Source organism: Ciconia boyciana, chromosome 9 (genome assembly GCF_034638445.1).
Source record: "Ciconia boyciana chromosome 9, ASM3463844v1, whole genome shotgun sequence".
In the NCBI taxonomy this organism is placed as follows: domain Eukaryota; kingdom Metazoa; phylum Chordata; class Aves; order Ciconiiformes; family Ciconiidae; genus Ciconia; species Ciconia boyciana.
In genome coordinates, this window is record NC_132942.1 from 18,147,529 (window position 1) to 18,163,468 (window position 15,940).

The following is a 15,940-nucleotide window of genomic DNA, read 5'->3' on the forward strand; positions in this document are numbered from 1 at the left end:
GCATTAAAAAAATAGATTTAAGAAACTTTTGCAGCAATGTTGTGTAGCCAATAGAATCTGTATCAGTGCATTAGCCAAGTAACTTTAATAAACACTTAGACTGAGGCAGTCACATTGTTACAACTTACAATGTACTTCATTCCCACTGAAAAATAATTTTAAATAGTCCCCACATGCCACAATCTCCAGTATGTTAAAATAAATTAAATCATTTAAGCAAAACTCAAGCTCCTAAAATACCACTTGATAATAAATAAGATGACTCTTCTACATAAGTGTGCTTGTACTAAAACTTATTTCTTTCAAGATGCCTTTCGCATCTAAGTTTTTCTGGTATGTGTTTTTTATACAGCTATCGCACCTCAGTAGGGATGTATCTGAAGTAGTATGCATCATGTATGTTGTATACATGTATATATAGGTTTTTTTTCCTCTCCCAATAATATTTTGGATCTTGGGGTTCCTTTCTAATAACAAGTCTTAAATCTTATCGACAAGCATTGACCTAAACAGTGCAGAAGCCATGGGCCTGAATAGTGTACCTCTCTGTTTTCCTTTCCTCAAAGCTTCTTGCCAGTCACTGTATGAATAGCAGTTTTGATTTTTCCTTGCTGTAGACAAAAGCTCTTAATTTGCCTTTAGTTCTCTTAAGGACTTAAGTTTCAAGTTTAAAAGAAAAGCATGTGACACTGGAATACATGACTTTAAAAAGAGGGATTTTTCTCTTCTAATAGAGAAGGCAGTACATTGGAGGCGCAGCATTTAGTTCACGGTATCCTACACAAATTTCAGGCTTCTTTTGTCACCTTGGCTATTTTCTTAGCTTGTTTTTCTTTAACTTTTGACAGCTGTTTCAGCTAACTAATTGAACATGTCACCAGTGTTTTTTACTGTTTATATAAGCACTATTTAGTATTAATAGCTAGTATGAACACTACAGGAGAGAGAATCTGAAAGATTCAAACTTTATGACAGGGAATGAAGAAATAATGGAGTGAGCTTAATTTAAATGCACTTTTAAACTTTTAAGCATCAAGTAGAGACTTTGTTCAAAAAGCAGAATGGTTAATGGGTACAGTAAAAATAGCCATTTGAAAAAGTGGCAATAACAGCAGAAGGAAGAAACAGTGATAATATGTGAAAAATATCCTAGAGTAGCTCAGTTGTAGTGGGGAAAAAACCCACAAAATTTTTTTTTTTGCATATAAGTCACTTTGAAAGTGAAATTACTTTTTTTATAAGCTCAAACCTGGAGGTGTCATTCTTTACGGGCTTTTAAAAAAATTGAAAATGCTTATGTTGTGTTCAAGCTGAAGAATTTCTACACAATACAGTGAATAGCAGATATAACCCATTGGTGAAATATCTATGTACATAATATTGGATCAACTTATGAAATATATTTTTAAGGTAAGGTTAAATCTGGTACATTTAGGACTATGAAACTTTCTGATTCTGAAAGGGTAACCCAATGCATCCCTCAACAGATTATATGAAGGCAAAGAACAAACAGAATTTGAAGAATCTATGAGGAGACTCTTTGAATCCATCAACAATCTGATGAAAAGCCAACATAAAACTGCCATTTTGTTGCAGGTTGGTGTGTGCTTGGAAACAAGTTGGTTTTGGTTTTTTATATGGTTTTGGCTTGTGAGCTATTTGGTTTTGTTTTTCTTCTTTCTAAATTGAGGAAAAGATACTCTTAGGAAATTTATCCTTTGTGTCTCTCTTGTAACTCCCCTTTATTGGAAGACCAAATTGTCTAATAAAGTTTGAAGCCTAGGTTGAAAAAGTCAGGATAAGATACATTTATATAATTTTGTGAATGTAGTGAGTGAAAGAACCAGAACACAGATGCTGGAATCTTTCAAGGAATCTAATGAAGTGAAGCCTCCAGTGGGAGCTGAATGTTTAATTCTTGAGTTTCTTCAAATAATGCTAAACAGAGATTCCACAATCTTAGTTTAAAAAGTAAACTTTATAGTATCAGCCTTTTGGAGGTACGTTATTTAAACAACTGAAAACAGGATCAAGGTTTCCCATTCATATCAATCTTAGTTATTCTAACACTTTGGAATCTGATGTTTTAAGAAACTAGAAAAGAAGGAGCTATTAAGATCATTATAATTGGTATGTAGTTCTGTATTGAAATAGAAAACTATCAAGGCTTCCTATAAAGTAGGAAGCAGAAGATTTTATTGGACAACTACAATATTGATGCTTCATACATTCTTTATTATGAACTCATATTTATCGGGCTTGACTTTTCCTCTCGTTGTGTTTTGCTTCCTTTTGCTATGACTTATACTAGAAATGGAAGCCAGTGAAAAAGTCTCTGTCTTGAATAAATCCTCAGGTGGCTGATCTTGAGATTTGTATTATCTGACACTCTGCATGGAGTGTTAATGTGCAACTGCAAAAGAGCTAAAAAAGTAAATACTACTTTAATTCTGTAATACTATGATTATCATAATGTTCTAAATGCATTTGAAAATCATTCAGATACTCTCTGTTGTTGTTTGACAATTCTGTAGAGGCCTTCCTGGGAATAGTTTATACATTTGAAAGACACTGCATCAGAAGCAGGAGAAACTTTGGAAGAAGAAAAAAAGCCTTTACTATAAAGCAGTGCTGAAAGAGATAGTTTATATAATAATGTTTGTTCTTGTGGTACTTGTACTGTATTAATATGTTAATTAACAAATAGATCTTGGAGGCTTTTATGCTCTTCAGGAGAGGCACGTCATGTCACTGCATGCCTCCCTGCCTTAATCTCAAAATGGTTGTGTGGGATTGTCCATCTGTGTTTCCTCTAATGAGCAGGGTAGTTTCTTCTTGAGAGTGACAAGAAATAGTTGTAGAAGACTGTTTTGCTTGCTTAACTGTTGCTGGGACACATTACTGGGTTTGCAAGTGGCAATGCTCACCCTGAAATGGGGGATGGGTGTGTTTGAAAACAGGTGGTATTGTAACACTAATGGCAGTATGGCATTGAATGTACTAATGAATGTTGATTGTGCTTACCGTGATTCCTGTATTTCCATATTTAATGCTAGTTCTTAATATTACACCTGTTTAGCAAAAATATACTATATCTTTGCCGATGCTCTTAAGAAATACCAGAACCTTGAGAATATAACTGAACATCTCTTAGAAGGACTAAACAAAAGATGTCTCTGCTAATTTTAATGAGCATGTAAACATGTTTTAAAGATAGACTAGCTATTTAACAGTTATGCTTTGCTCAATACCATCTTAAAAATGAATATTTTGGTTTTCTAATAAGTGCTGTCAGTTGTGAAAAATGGATCATATTTATTCATAACCATGAAGCAGTAGTGGGCTTTTAAGTATCTAAGTCTGCACCAGCTACTATAAGTTTTCTTTTTAGCTGAAATATTTCATGGCAGGTCTGAGATACTGGTTTATATCATAACTTTGCTGTTGTCCCCACTACTGATAACTTATACAGATGTGTTTCTGGAAGAAACTTACCAAGAGGTTGCTTTACATACAGTAAATCAAAACTACTGCATTAAAGTTATAAAATTCCAGTAGGAGAGGCATGGACTGAGAAGTGTCTCACTGTAGTTTAGTTCCTGTGGCTGGAAAGAAGTTTACTGGGGGGAGGGAAGATAGAATTTTAAAAGAAACCACTCCATCATAAACTCCATAAGCATGTCAGTCATAGTAGCTTTCACAATGGACAATATATTTTTCTGTGGCTATTTGGAGGAGAATTCTATTATGATACTTGAGACTCCTGCTCTGGTAGGCGGATATAAGTTGTCCATAACAGGCCAGAAAAATGGAGATAACTTCTGCATTGGGTGAGATGGGGCAGAAAGGGATAGAAATAAAATTGTAAGTCTGCCTGTCTGCCTAAAAGCAACACTGATTTCCCTCCCCCTAGCTCCCATATTAAGTTTTGGGATGACAGTGATAGATGTTGTAGTAGTATAAAGTTAACTTTGCAGGGTAAGGGACAGGTGGCTATTCAGATATATTACACACAGGACTCCAAAGGTGTTATACCTTGCATACCCAGTGAGGAAAGTTCACAGAACCTATTGGGAAAATAGACAAATAATCAGACTATCAAAACAGCCTTACATTGAAACAGCCACATTTGAAATTATCATTGATATGAGTTGAAGTGGAATATAGTGGTGTTCACCAGGGCTCAGTTTTGGGGCCAGTCTTGTTTAATATCTTTATCAATGGTCTGGATGAGGGGATTGAGTGCACCCTCAGTAAGTTTGCAGACGACACCAAATTGGGCGGCAGTGTCGATCTACTCGAGGGTAGGAAGCTCTGCAGAGGGATCTGGACAGGCTGGATCGATGGGCCAAGGCCAACTGTATGAGATTCAACAAGGCCAAGTGTCAGGTCCTGCACTTGAGTCACAACCCCATGCCACGCTACAGGCTTCGGAAAGAGTGGCTGGAAAACTGCCGAGTGGGAAAAGTCCTAGGAGTGTTGGTTGACAGCTGGCTGAATGTGAGCTGGCAGTGTGCCCAGGTGGCCAAGAAAGCCAACAGCTTCCTGGCTTGTATCAGGAATAGTGTGGCCAGCAGGAGTAGGGAAGTGATCGTGCCCCTGTACTCAGCACTGGTGAGGCCGCACCTCAAATACTGTGTTCAGTTTTGGGCCCCTCAGTACAAGAAGGACATTGAAATGCTGGAGCGTATCCAGAGAAGGACAATGAAGCTGGCAAAAGGTCTGGAGAACAAGTCTTATGAGGAGCGGCTGAGGGAACTGGGATTGTTTAGCCTGGAGAAAAGGAGGCTGAGGGGGAGACCTTGTCTCTCTCTACAACTGCCTGAAAAGAGGTTGTAGTGAGGTGGGTGTCAGTCTCTTCTCCCAAGTAATGAGTGATAGGACAAGAGGAAATGGCCTCAAGTTGCACCAGGGGAGGTGTAGATTGGATATTAGGAAAAACTTATTTACTGAAAGGGTTATCAAGCATTGGAACAGGCTGCCCAGAGAGGTGGTAGAGTCACCATCCATGGAGGAGTTCAAGAAATGTAGTAGATGTGGCACTTCAGGACATGGTTTAGTAGGCATGGAGGTGTTGGGTTGACAGTTGGACTAGGTGATCCTAGAGGTCTTTTCCAAACTTTATGTTTCTATAGATTGGTAGGATCAATTGAATGAGTCCAAATGGATTACACTGAAGCTATCAGAGAAGAAAGTTTTAGGAGCCCTGAAGAAAGTTAATTTGGTTTCTCAGGATATTGAAACTTAAAATGAACTAGTTTGCAGAGCCTCAGAATGTGAATTCTTAACTCTTATTTCACCGTTGGTTGTCCAAATACCTATAAGGTTTAGCTTTAGAAGATTTAAAGAATTATTTTGAAACCTGAAATGTCTGTTGGTCTCTGCTAATGATTTTTTTTTTTTTAAACTTGGAACTCAATATTTTAGTCAGTAGCAATTTCCCAGTCATTTTTACTGATAGCAATCATACTCAGACTTGTGTGGAATATTAATTCAGTCAGGAAAAGATTGTTTATAAAATTATGTGTCATATGAAACAGCCTAGTCAGTGCCAGAAGCACTTTATTGTTTCAATTTAACTTTATCTTCTAAGTGATATCTTACTTCCTAATCTGTTACATGCTGTATAAATTTACAAAAAGTTAAAAATCTAGCTTTTCAATTTCTTGTTCTAAAGTTGGCTGAAGTCGATAGATGCTTTGACTTATTTTACTGCCTGCGCTTTGAGAAGGGTAGATATCTGGTTCTGTTCTGCAGTACTGTTCATATAAGCTTTGAACAGCTGAAGACTGAATTATTAATTTATTGTTGGTAAACTGGAAATTTACATGTAAATCCGAATTAGCCTTTTTTTAACTTCTGGAATTGGTGAAGGTGCCTCTTTTGTTTAAAGATACAGACAGAATGCTTCTCAACTTCAGTATCACATAAAGTCATTTTACTACAAGTAGGATTATAATTTCAATATGCCAACTTTGATGTAAAGCGTTTCCTGATGTTTGAAAGCAACCATATGAACTGGAGAGTGACCCATTTTCAGGTCCTGGGATATTACTTTGTAAAGAGATTGCTCCTTGTAGGCAAGATTGGGAATGTTATAAATTCACTAGTATGAGTATCAGTGTGGATGTGCAGAGTAAGGATTTTTCCTTGTAAGAGACTTTTCAAAGATTTTTCTTGTAATTATTTAAAATGATAATTTCAGAACTTATACTGACTTACTGGTGGTGGCACCCATCTTCCTAGATACTAGACTTAAACATTTTTTTAACTTATTTTGGCAGGGATGATGTTACAGGTATGTTTCATTTATAGTTGCTTCTCTGTGGCCATTGCTGGTGAATTTTTGTAGTTTTTAGAGATAGTTTTTCCTAAAGTCTGTAATTCTGAGGATAGACTTTTTTAAATTTGGAAACCTGGAAACGTATTTCCAGAACCTGCAAATAGTTTGGTGAAGCGAGATCCTGGGAGTGAGGGGGAGTAGGGAGGTGTTAGTACCTTCTTTCCTTTCTCTTAGCTCTCAGGGAAAAATAATAATTTTCTGCAGATATGTTTTGTGTCTTTGTAAATCAACCGTATATTTCCAGGGAAAAAAATCTGATTAATTATTTTTAAATTTCAGGTTATGTGTTTTTATAAGGTCATACTGTTGATGTCTGATTTGTAGTCTGTGTGTGTGCCCTTTCATTGACAAGCTTGTGCTCTCCAACTTAAATTACAAATCAAACCCCAGTTTCTTTTCCAAAAACTGTTCTGTCCCCCAATTGACACATCACATTTGACCTACAGATGGTCTTGTCTGTTGCAAATGTCAGCTATACCCACCTTGCTCTTAGGCACTGATTTTTAGAAAGTAGTAGTCCCAATTCTATGCATGTTTAAGAAACCTTACATGACACATTCTTAAGGTCGTGGAAACATAGGAATAAGAAATTGTCTGTGGCATTGAAAACTATGAAAATAATGTAATATGAAGATGCTACCTTTCTCCTCTCATTCTTTCCCACATGTTTTGACCCATCCATCATGCTGCAGTAGATTCTAAGAACTTAAAACTGTAAGAGACGCATAGATTACTTGTGAGAGAATAAGGCTAGAAGGGTACTGACTGTGATGCTTTGATTGCGGTGTACAATAGGGGACTGCATAGTAACTTGTTAAAGTTGCCTTGATAGCACAAAATTAGACTAAGAAATAGAGCACCAATGATTTCTTAGAATGTTCTTTTCATCTAATGCGTACTTGAATGTCATGAATATGTATAATGTAATGTTGTAAAAGAGGGCAGCTAAGAAAATAAGCTTGGTCAGGAGTAAAGGTTAAAATAAATTTAACTGCATATTGTATATGTATGAAATAATTTTCTGGAATGTTGTGGGTTTATCTGTATCCCACTAAAAAAATTAATCTCTAAGGTCTTGCAGAACATCTTGTACTGCTTACTAGGAGACTTTTATGACTTCATTAAGGGCAGTACTCAATTGTGTCCATAGTGCATCATTTGAAGCAATTATTGCAAATGAAACTTGGGAGTTTAAAAGAATGCAGGGGATATACTTTTATTGTACTTCAGTTGGTACTACACATCTGCAGAGAAATGGTAGCTACAGCCTTCCCATTTCCCTTCTCATATAAGTGCAGAATAGGGAATATGTGGGAAGGCAGAGACAGCAGAATAGACCAAGTGTCAGTGGAATACTGCTTGAAATATTTTTGTGGCCACTGGTGGCCCTATCCTTTATCAAACATCTTTCATGGTAACTGTGGATTGGTGTAAAATGAAATTCAGATTCTGCCATTGCACACTATCTTCACATAGTATTTGTTGCGTGAAGAGCAAGCAACAACACATTGCTGAAGTAAAACTGGCGCTGGGACAACTTTCTAGCCCATGACATGTATCTGTACGAGTGTTTTAAATAGCCTCAGTTTTTCACAGTCTTGTGTGTTTAAAAAAACAACCAACCAACCAAAAACAACCAACCAACTAACAAACAAAAACTAAACCAAACATTTTCCCCAACCTTTTTCAAGGGGCTAATAATGGCTAAGATCAGTAGAACACAGAATCTTTTTGTTGAAGTGGCAACAGCTTTTGAACACTCCTTTGACCTTCCCAGGATGGTGTATGAATGTGGGGATGAGATCTGTAGAGGAATGACTTTATCTGAAGGCATCTTAAGCCAGCATTGAGCCAGTTTGAAATACTGTATACACCCTTGCAGCAGACTAAATTCTTTCTTTTTGAATCAAGACCCAAATAGTTATAATTTTAAAAGGAAAAAAAAAAAAAAGGCAAGCTGGCTACTGCAGTGGAAGCTAATAGAAATAAAATGATAGCTTTATGGTGTTTAAAAGGTCTAAATGAGAGCCAAAGAAAGCTGTGCTCTGATTGTCTTTATTCTAATCTCCCTACACCAAATAAAGAAGAGACTAAGTTTTTAACAAAGAGTTTGCTGTATAGAGAGAGAGAGATGTTTTGAGTCTAGATAGGCTTAATTCTAAGCCTCTTCCTGAGTGGCTCTTTCATCTTTGTGGAAAGTTTCAGTATAGAAGCACTGTGGTGTTGACAGCTATTGAGGAAACAGTAGACAGCTTCTCATTTAGTGACAAAACCAAAAGCTTGTCAAACCATCAGCACATTAAAATTTCAAATTGGTAACTGGAAAGAAAAATACTTCTTCCTTAGTCTTTGTAATTTCAACTGTCTATTCATACTAACATTCTCACACTACTGATTGCAGTTTTGATGTGCTTCTCAGTTTGCTGTTGGCCTTGCCATGTTCCTTACGCTCCCCCTCACTAGAAATATTTGAGTGGCTCTGCTTTTATGTTGTATGTCTTAATGCACCTATCATAACTGTTGTCTTATATCATTTGTGTATATAAATTTATTGTCTTGAACAAGCTGAAATATTGATGCTCTGGGGCGATGAGTGTGTATTTCAGATGTTTGACTCATGCATTTGCAATGCCCATTCATAAAGTTTTTGTTTAAACTAATCTTTGTATGATAGTTTAAATGATTTTCCTGTTGTTTGAAACCAGGTTATAAAATCTCAGGAAATGCAAATTGTAATAGTTTGTTAGATGTTTTATCATGTTTTGTGGCTGAGATTCAGTGAATTGTTGACTGCATGCAATATAGTTCTGATAGATATCTATACATTGAATTAGAATTGACTGCACAGGAGCCCAAAATTAAATATTATTTCTGGTCTGATATCATTTCAGTGGTGTTTACCCTTTTTTCTTCAGTTAGGAAAGGGATGGAAGTGGTACAATAAATTACAATTGGTCTGTTTTAAAAGAATAGCAGGCATATGGTAGTACGATTTCTTACCCTGTTTATTCCATTTAATAAAAATCCAGATCAGTGTAGCTTTGCACACTGATGGAGCACTCAGTTGATGTGGCATTCCCATGGAATATTAACACTTTTTTCCAGTTCCTGTTTTATGATTCAGTTACAGATCTTGGTAGGGCTTCTGCTGAGAGAATTGGTCCTGTGAGTTTTTGTGGACTCCAGGTGGTTCTCTAGACTTTTTTGTTTTGTTGTGTAGGTTTATGTAGGACGAAGACTTGGGTCTCATGATTCAAGAAGGCTTTTGGGACTTTACTTGCAAACTTTTTCTTGAGTTTCTTCTACAGGAGAGAAGCATTTAGCTTAGTGGTTAAAATAGGGGTAGTATTGAGCCTGATTCAAATGACAGGAGAATCTCTTGAGACACATAGCCATGCATGTTTATTAGCAAGATGTAGCTTTTTGCCCTATCATGTGGAAATAATTGACTTTTGCTGTTTCTTCATAGAAACTATCTAATCACTTTACAACAGTGATTTCTGAAGCCTGGTATGAGAGATGGAACCTGATTTTATAGTATTATTTTGAAAGCATATAACTGTGAAACCTGAAGTGTTTTCACTTAAAAACAATGCTAGGCCTGTGTCTAGGCAAGCATAAGTATTCAAGAACTTACCTAATGAGTGCAATGTAGAACACTTTCTGGTAACTTTTGTAATTAGTAGCTCACTCTAGGTTTAAATAATTTGTTTTACCTTATTGTAACTTATCTTATGCTGAATTTAAGAGACATAAGTAGTCAAGAATTGTGTTCCATTGGTTCCAGGTTCACAGTCTTTTTAGACTTCCTATGACATGTAGCAGTAGTTCCTAATTAAAAATCACATTTGCTTGTAGTTAACTCAGTTTATCCCTTATTGTAGCTTAAAATATGGACAGACTTCAGGGGCTAGTGGAAACATACTTCTGTTTGGGCTTTTTAAAATTTGTTTGGGTTTTGTGCTTTGCCAGTGTAAAAATGAATGTGTGATCTTTACTGTTTTGTTACAGTCCCTATAAATAAATGACATAAAGCAAGAGTTACTCCTATTTTCAAGGTGGGTAGTAAACTCCACTATTCTGAGTGAAGAGAAATTGTGCAACTTCAGCATGCATTTATTGGATAACGTGTTTAATCAGTCCTGTAGCATATACCATATTACCTTGAAGAAAAGACAGTAAGCGTCTGTGTAATGCATAGTTTTGGGATTTGTTCTAATTTTTTTCCTAACCTAGGATGTATCATGGGTGGAACAGGCCTGTTACAAAAACTAGAGCTATATCAGTAATAGAAGGCTTCACATTACTGTAACTTAGTTTTCAGCAAAATGTTAGTAGAAATTTTCACACTAAAATTGCACAATGAAGTAAAGATGTTATTACCTTTGTAATTCTCATAATCTGGACCAAGAAGAGGTTAGTCAAACTGAAATGTTGTAAATTGATTCTGTTTACTATGGTTGGATTTATAGGAGCATGCAAACATAACTGGTATGATTATTTCTATTTTCTTCAGTTGTAAGTTCATAATGACAGCAGAGATTAACTATAGTTTTTTGCTAAGAAATTATGGTACAATAACCAAAAATGGATGCTGTGGTCAGATTTTTAGATAGGCAAAAAACTTCTTGGCAAGACGACATTCTGGTTTTCCTCTGAAATAAGAACAGACAAAACAGCTAATTGGTTTTAGATAAATAACTATCCCGAGATGTTGTTTCTTTTGGTAGTCAATGATTGCACAGCATCTTTATGCAGATTTGAACTTCCATGAAAAGGACCTGCTGTAGGTGACCTATTGAAATAGGAAGATGGGAGGGAAGGAAGAGACTGATGTCAGACCTATATCAATGTGGCCAGGTTCTCTTTTTTGAAAAGTTATGTAGCACTTTACAGAAAATACTTTTAAAACCAAATAGTCTGGTTTTGCTTGGAATTTATTACAGCTTTCAGCCAAGAAGCACTGCATATCCTTTTGGATATGTAAAGTATTTGAGAAATACAAGCTTGTTAGTGGGAAGATAAGTAACAGGTAATTTTGTGAATGTAAAAATTGTTGCAGGCAGCTCTTTATCTAAAGCATAAGCACAGAAATGAGTGGACAGTGGCCCAGCAAATGTTAAATATGTTTAACATTTTTGCTTTTCATTGCGAGATTTTTCACTATGTTTGCTTTCAAAAGGTGTTACAGAGGCTAAATACTTTCAACCTACAAAGGAACTTTATGACACTGAGTACTGCAAATTAGTCTTTAAGTATGTTAGCCTTAAATGTTAGTGATGATTTTGAGCCTGAAATTACCTGCTTAAGTATTCTTGTCCATGTAAGAATAGTAATGTGTCTTTTTTTTTACCCTTGTCATCTTTTAAGGTTTGATTATTCCACTACAGAGTCAAAATATAACTCAGAAATCACTAGCATAAGGTAAACTATCGGATAGCTTAGCTGCTGATGGTTGGTTAGGGAGATTACACTCCATTGCATCTATTCCAGGAAGTGTAGCTTTGGGGTGGATAGATGACTGTTATCCTGACTTCTGCCTTCTGCATGACACATTTCTGGGATCGAATCAATACAAAGTATGATCAAAGAGCTCCTGCTTTGATCAGTGCTTGGTTTACATATTTGCATCATAAAGACAGTCTTAGTGGTCTACAAAGAGAACATGATCTACAAAGACAGTCTTAGCCCTTCCAGTGGTCTACAAAGAGAACATGATCCATTTGGAACTATTGTTTTTAAGTTCCTCTGCATATCCTCAACATAAGAGCCCTTGTGTGACTAGTAGTTTGTGGTGAAATCAATATTCAAACGTGATGTAAAATTTCAGTCTGAGGAAAGAAGCCAAAATTTATCATTGTTTTGTGTGCATCTGCTTCAGTGGTGTGCTCTGTATTGTTTGTATGCAGATAAACATACAAAATTAACACAATCTGTATATCAATACAGGTTGCTGCCTTGAAGTACATACCATCAGTTCTTCATGATGTTGAAATGGTCTTTGATGCCAAGTTACTGAGGTGAGCTGCTTTTGAACATTTAGTAGATGCATCACATGGTGTATACAATGTAATGCTGTTGTAAATAATAAATTATTATTGATCAGTTTAAGTCAACAAAGCTATGCCAGTTTGTACTGATCAAGACAGTGGTGGAACTCTGGGCATATGTTTTTAACAGGGAGTTCTCATCCGACTTACATAATGACAGAATTCATTATGGAGGCCCAATACTTCAGCAGTAACTTGGTGAATAAAATGAGCAAGTGGAAGAATCTATCTTTTTTTTTTTCCCTCTTCCTCTCTCCCTGCCACCCTGCCCCAAATAAGCCCTATTCCAGAAAACAAAATCTGATTTCAGCAGTTTGAAATAAGTATCTATCTTTATTTGTCAGACAAAGATAAATTGCCTCCACCACACACAAAAATATCTTTATTCCATTGAAAACAATGGAAAGTAATAAACATTTGTAAACATGACCAAAATCTAGTTCATCCTCATCTTGTTTCTCTTGAAAGTTTTCTTTTGAACCTGCTACTGATCTCTTGTCAATGTTTGTGATAAAGCAAATAAATCTAAGTCTTAAAAAGAAATAAATGTTTAGAAATATATGATCTTTTGCTCTTTCTGTCTTTATTAACACATGATTGATTAATCTGTACGGTATTTATGACACTTTTCCTTTACATGCAGCCAACTACTATATGAATTTTACACTTGCATTCCACCAGTGAAACTACAGAAGCAGAAAGTGCAGTCCATGAAGGAAATAGTACACAGCAACCTTTTTAAAAAACAAGGTAAATATAAAATGCCTTTTAGGCTTAAAGTAAATAGGTGTGAAAATGTTGACTGACTTATGTTTTGTGCTATCCATGTTTGAAATTGAGTAAAACTAATACTGAGAGAGTGTGAATGCCAGAAGTCTGACCTCTGGAGAGGATTCACCTCTTTCTACAAGACAGCTATCGCACGAAGTGTGATTGGTAGCCTAGAACAAGGAACAGGTGGGTCTCAGAGGAACAGTTTTGTGCATTTTTCATATTATATAATGGTTAGAGGGATGGAGCTGTATATATCCTTTCAACCCATTTGTAAGCTCTATAGTGAAATAGGAACATGAAGTGAAACCTTGTGAACACAACTTATGTTATATAAGGCCTCTGGGCAGAGGAAAAAAAGGCTGATTGTGCTGTAGTATAGCTCAGCTGCAATGCAGCTTCTCCATTTATAGGAATTATGATGTTTCTTAACCTTTATCAGAACTTAGTGTCTTTCCCCACTCTCAGAACAGGACTGATAAGTGGTACTGAAATGCCTTTATCAGCCTTGCACTTAGTTTTCCTTCATATTATCACAGAAAGGGAATTTTTGCTGAAGGAGTCCTAGCAGAGAAGCCCAGTTTTACATGGTTGACTTCATCTTCACTGTTAAGTGTTCTGTCTCCTCTCTTGTGGACCAGATGGCTTGCTTCTCTCTCAGCATCTTACAGCTGTGTAGAAGACCTCCAGAACTTTGAAAGGTGCACAAGCTACTCAGATGGATGACCAATTTGTCAGAATTTCAGTTTCTGACAATTTATAGATAATAATTCTAGGAACTTGACAGTACAACAGTGGTAGTAAATAGTGCTGAGCATGCGTAGAGTGAGAGAGGATTGCCCTCCTCATCTCATCCCTCTGTTGCCAGAGGAGTGATGCAGTTCTAACTAGCTAGGACAGATAAAAATTCAACTTTATTTTAAGACTTCTGTTGCATTCTATTGAGATGGAAATGTATATTGTAAGCTATAACAATAATTAGCTGTCTCTGTTGTGTTTTGAGACCATTATAGATTTCATGGACAAAATAAAGAAAATAATATAGTTGGTTTTAATGTTTAGATTAAATTAGATAGTATTTTAACCTATATTTATGTTAATGATTTCATGTTCATCATCTGTGATTTTTTTTTTTTTTTAACTATGTGTAAGACTCAAGGTTGCTTGAATCAGTGGAACTTTAGTAGCTGTAGTTTGGGTATCTACAGACACTGATCCAAGCTATTAAAAGTAGATGCAACTAGTTTATTTTCAAACAGATCTAATTCTGTATTCACAATTTTTTCCGGTAGGTTACTGTGTTTCTATTTTACAAGTACAGTCTGATATATCATTGCATTACCGGTTGCTTTTACTACTGCTGCTGCTTCTAAGATCAGAAGTGTCAGACTTACCTTTATCTCATCATCTTGTGGCAAGTAGCATTTAGACCAGAAGGAAAAACATCCTCTCACAAAACTGGAAAACTTTGGGGTTAAAATAATGCACTCTCTTGAACTCTTGCTCTTATTAGAATTCAGTGAGTTACCTTGACTGTGTTTAATAGTGAGAAACTTAAGTGTAAGCTATAATCTTTTTTTTTTCTGGTGTATGGGTACATTAGTAATGATCTTCTGTGCAACCAATAAGTACATAAGAGACCAGCCTAAACTCTGAGGTTATGAGTTTTGGTTCATCTCCAGTAAACCCACTGCTTTGCTATCTGCAAGAACAGTTAGAGGCTTAAAGCAGCTGGGTAATTCTAGCTGTAATAGTACTAAGGATATGACTTGTTTTAATCAGCCTTTTACTAACTTTTATGCTTTTAGTGTGATACATTAGTCTCCAGTCAAATACCATTTTTCTGGAAGAAAAACTCAAATTTGTATTATTCTGTCTCAGAATTTTAGAAGACACAGAATAAGAGCAGGCACAGCTGTGGAATAACAATAGTTCGATAATTCTTCTTTAAAGAAACTTGTCTCATTGAAATACTTTTGTTATTGGTTCATATATCAGGAGTGTTGGTCAGGACAAGAGATCCCATGCTCGTGTAATAAAGAATAAAGCCCTAATAAAGATCCAGAAGGAAAATAGTTGAGCATACAATAAGCTGTGTTCTTCACAGTTCTATTGACTTGCATCTTACTCCTTTTAGTGTACATGCCACTGCTCCTTTCTTCCATATCAATGTATGCTCCAGAGGAGAAAAGAGTGGGGTTTTTTGATTCCAAAGAAGCTACCATTATAGTCTTAGTGTGGTTCTCATTTCACGTGTTTAACAGGCCTTTGCTTTAGCTACAGTCTGTTAATGCAAAATGTTCTGTAAAGCTTTTATTGCTTGCAGATAAATAATAATAGATTGCTGCTTGCTTGTAAATGTAGCTTGTCTGATGTCTTGAAATATATAGCTGGTATATCATAGAAAATGTCTACCTCAGAATATGTTGTGAATTATAAAAAGCGTGTATGTTTTCTCTTTCTATATTTTTAAGGTAATAATAAGCAATTTTGCTAAGAGGATTTCTAATTCTGAGGAGCTTTTATAAAAAACAATAAATGGTGCTTTTTGTATACTGCTGACAAGATAATCAATACATTTTAATTTTTCCCAGAGAGGTAGTTAGTGGACTCATTTGGTCTTAAATTTATAAATTAAAATAAATAAATAATGTCCAAAACTTCCCTGTGCTACTTTTTGGTAATGTCAAACACTTCATAACAAAACCAAGGAGCTAAGACCATAAAGACAGCATATAATACTTAAACCATTTGCCAGCCTAGCTGCTTTACGCTG

At 35.9% G+C, this 15,940-nt stretch overlaps 1 protein-coding gene across 1 annotated transcript in view; it reads left to right on the plus strand.

Annotated features, from left to right (window-relative positions):
* The window catches only part of DOCK2 (dedicator of cytokinesis 2), a 203,530-nt gene that overhangs the window by 31,744 nt on the left and 155,846 nt on the right, over window positions 1-15,940 (plus strand). Inside the window, exons 23-25 of the mRNA XM_072873065.1 lie at window positions 1,488-1,596; window positions 12,293-12,363; window positions 13,037-13,143. Of these exons, the coding sequence (XP_072729166.1) occupies window positions 1,488-1,596; window positions 12,293-12,363; window positions 13,037-13,143 (287 nt within the window). The remainder of the gene's footprint in view (window positions 1-1,487; window positions 1,597-12,292; window positions 12,364-13,036; window positions 13,144-15,940) is intronic.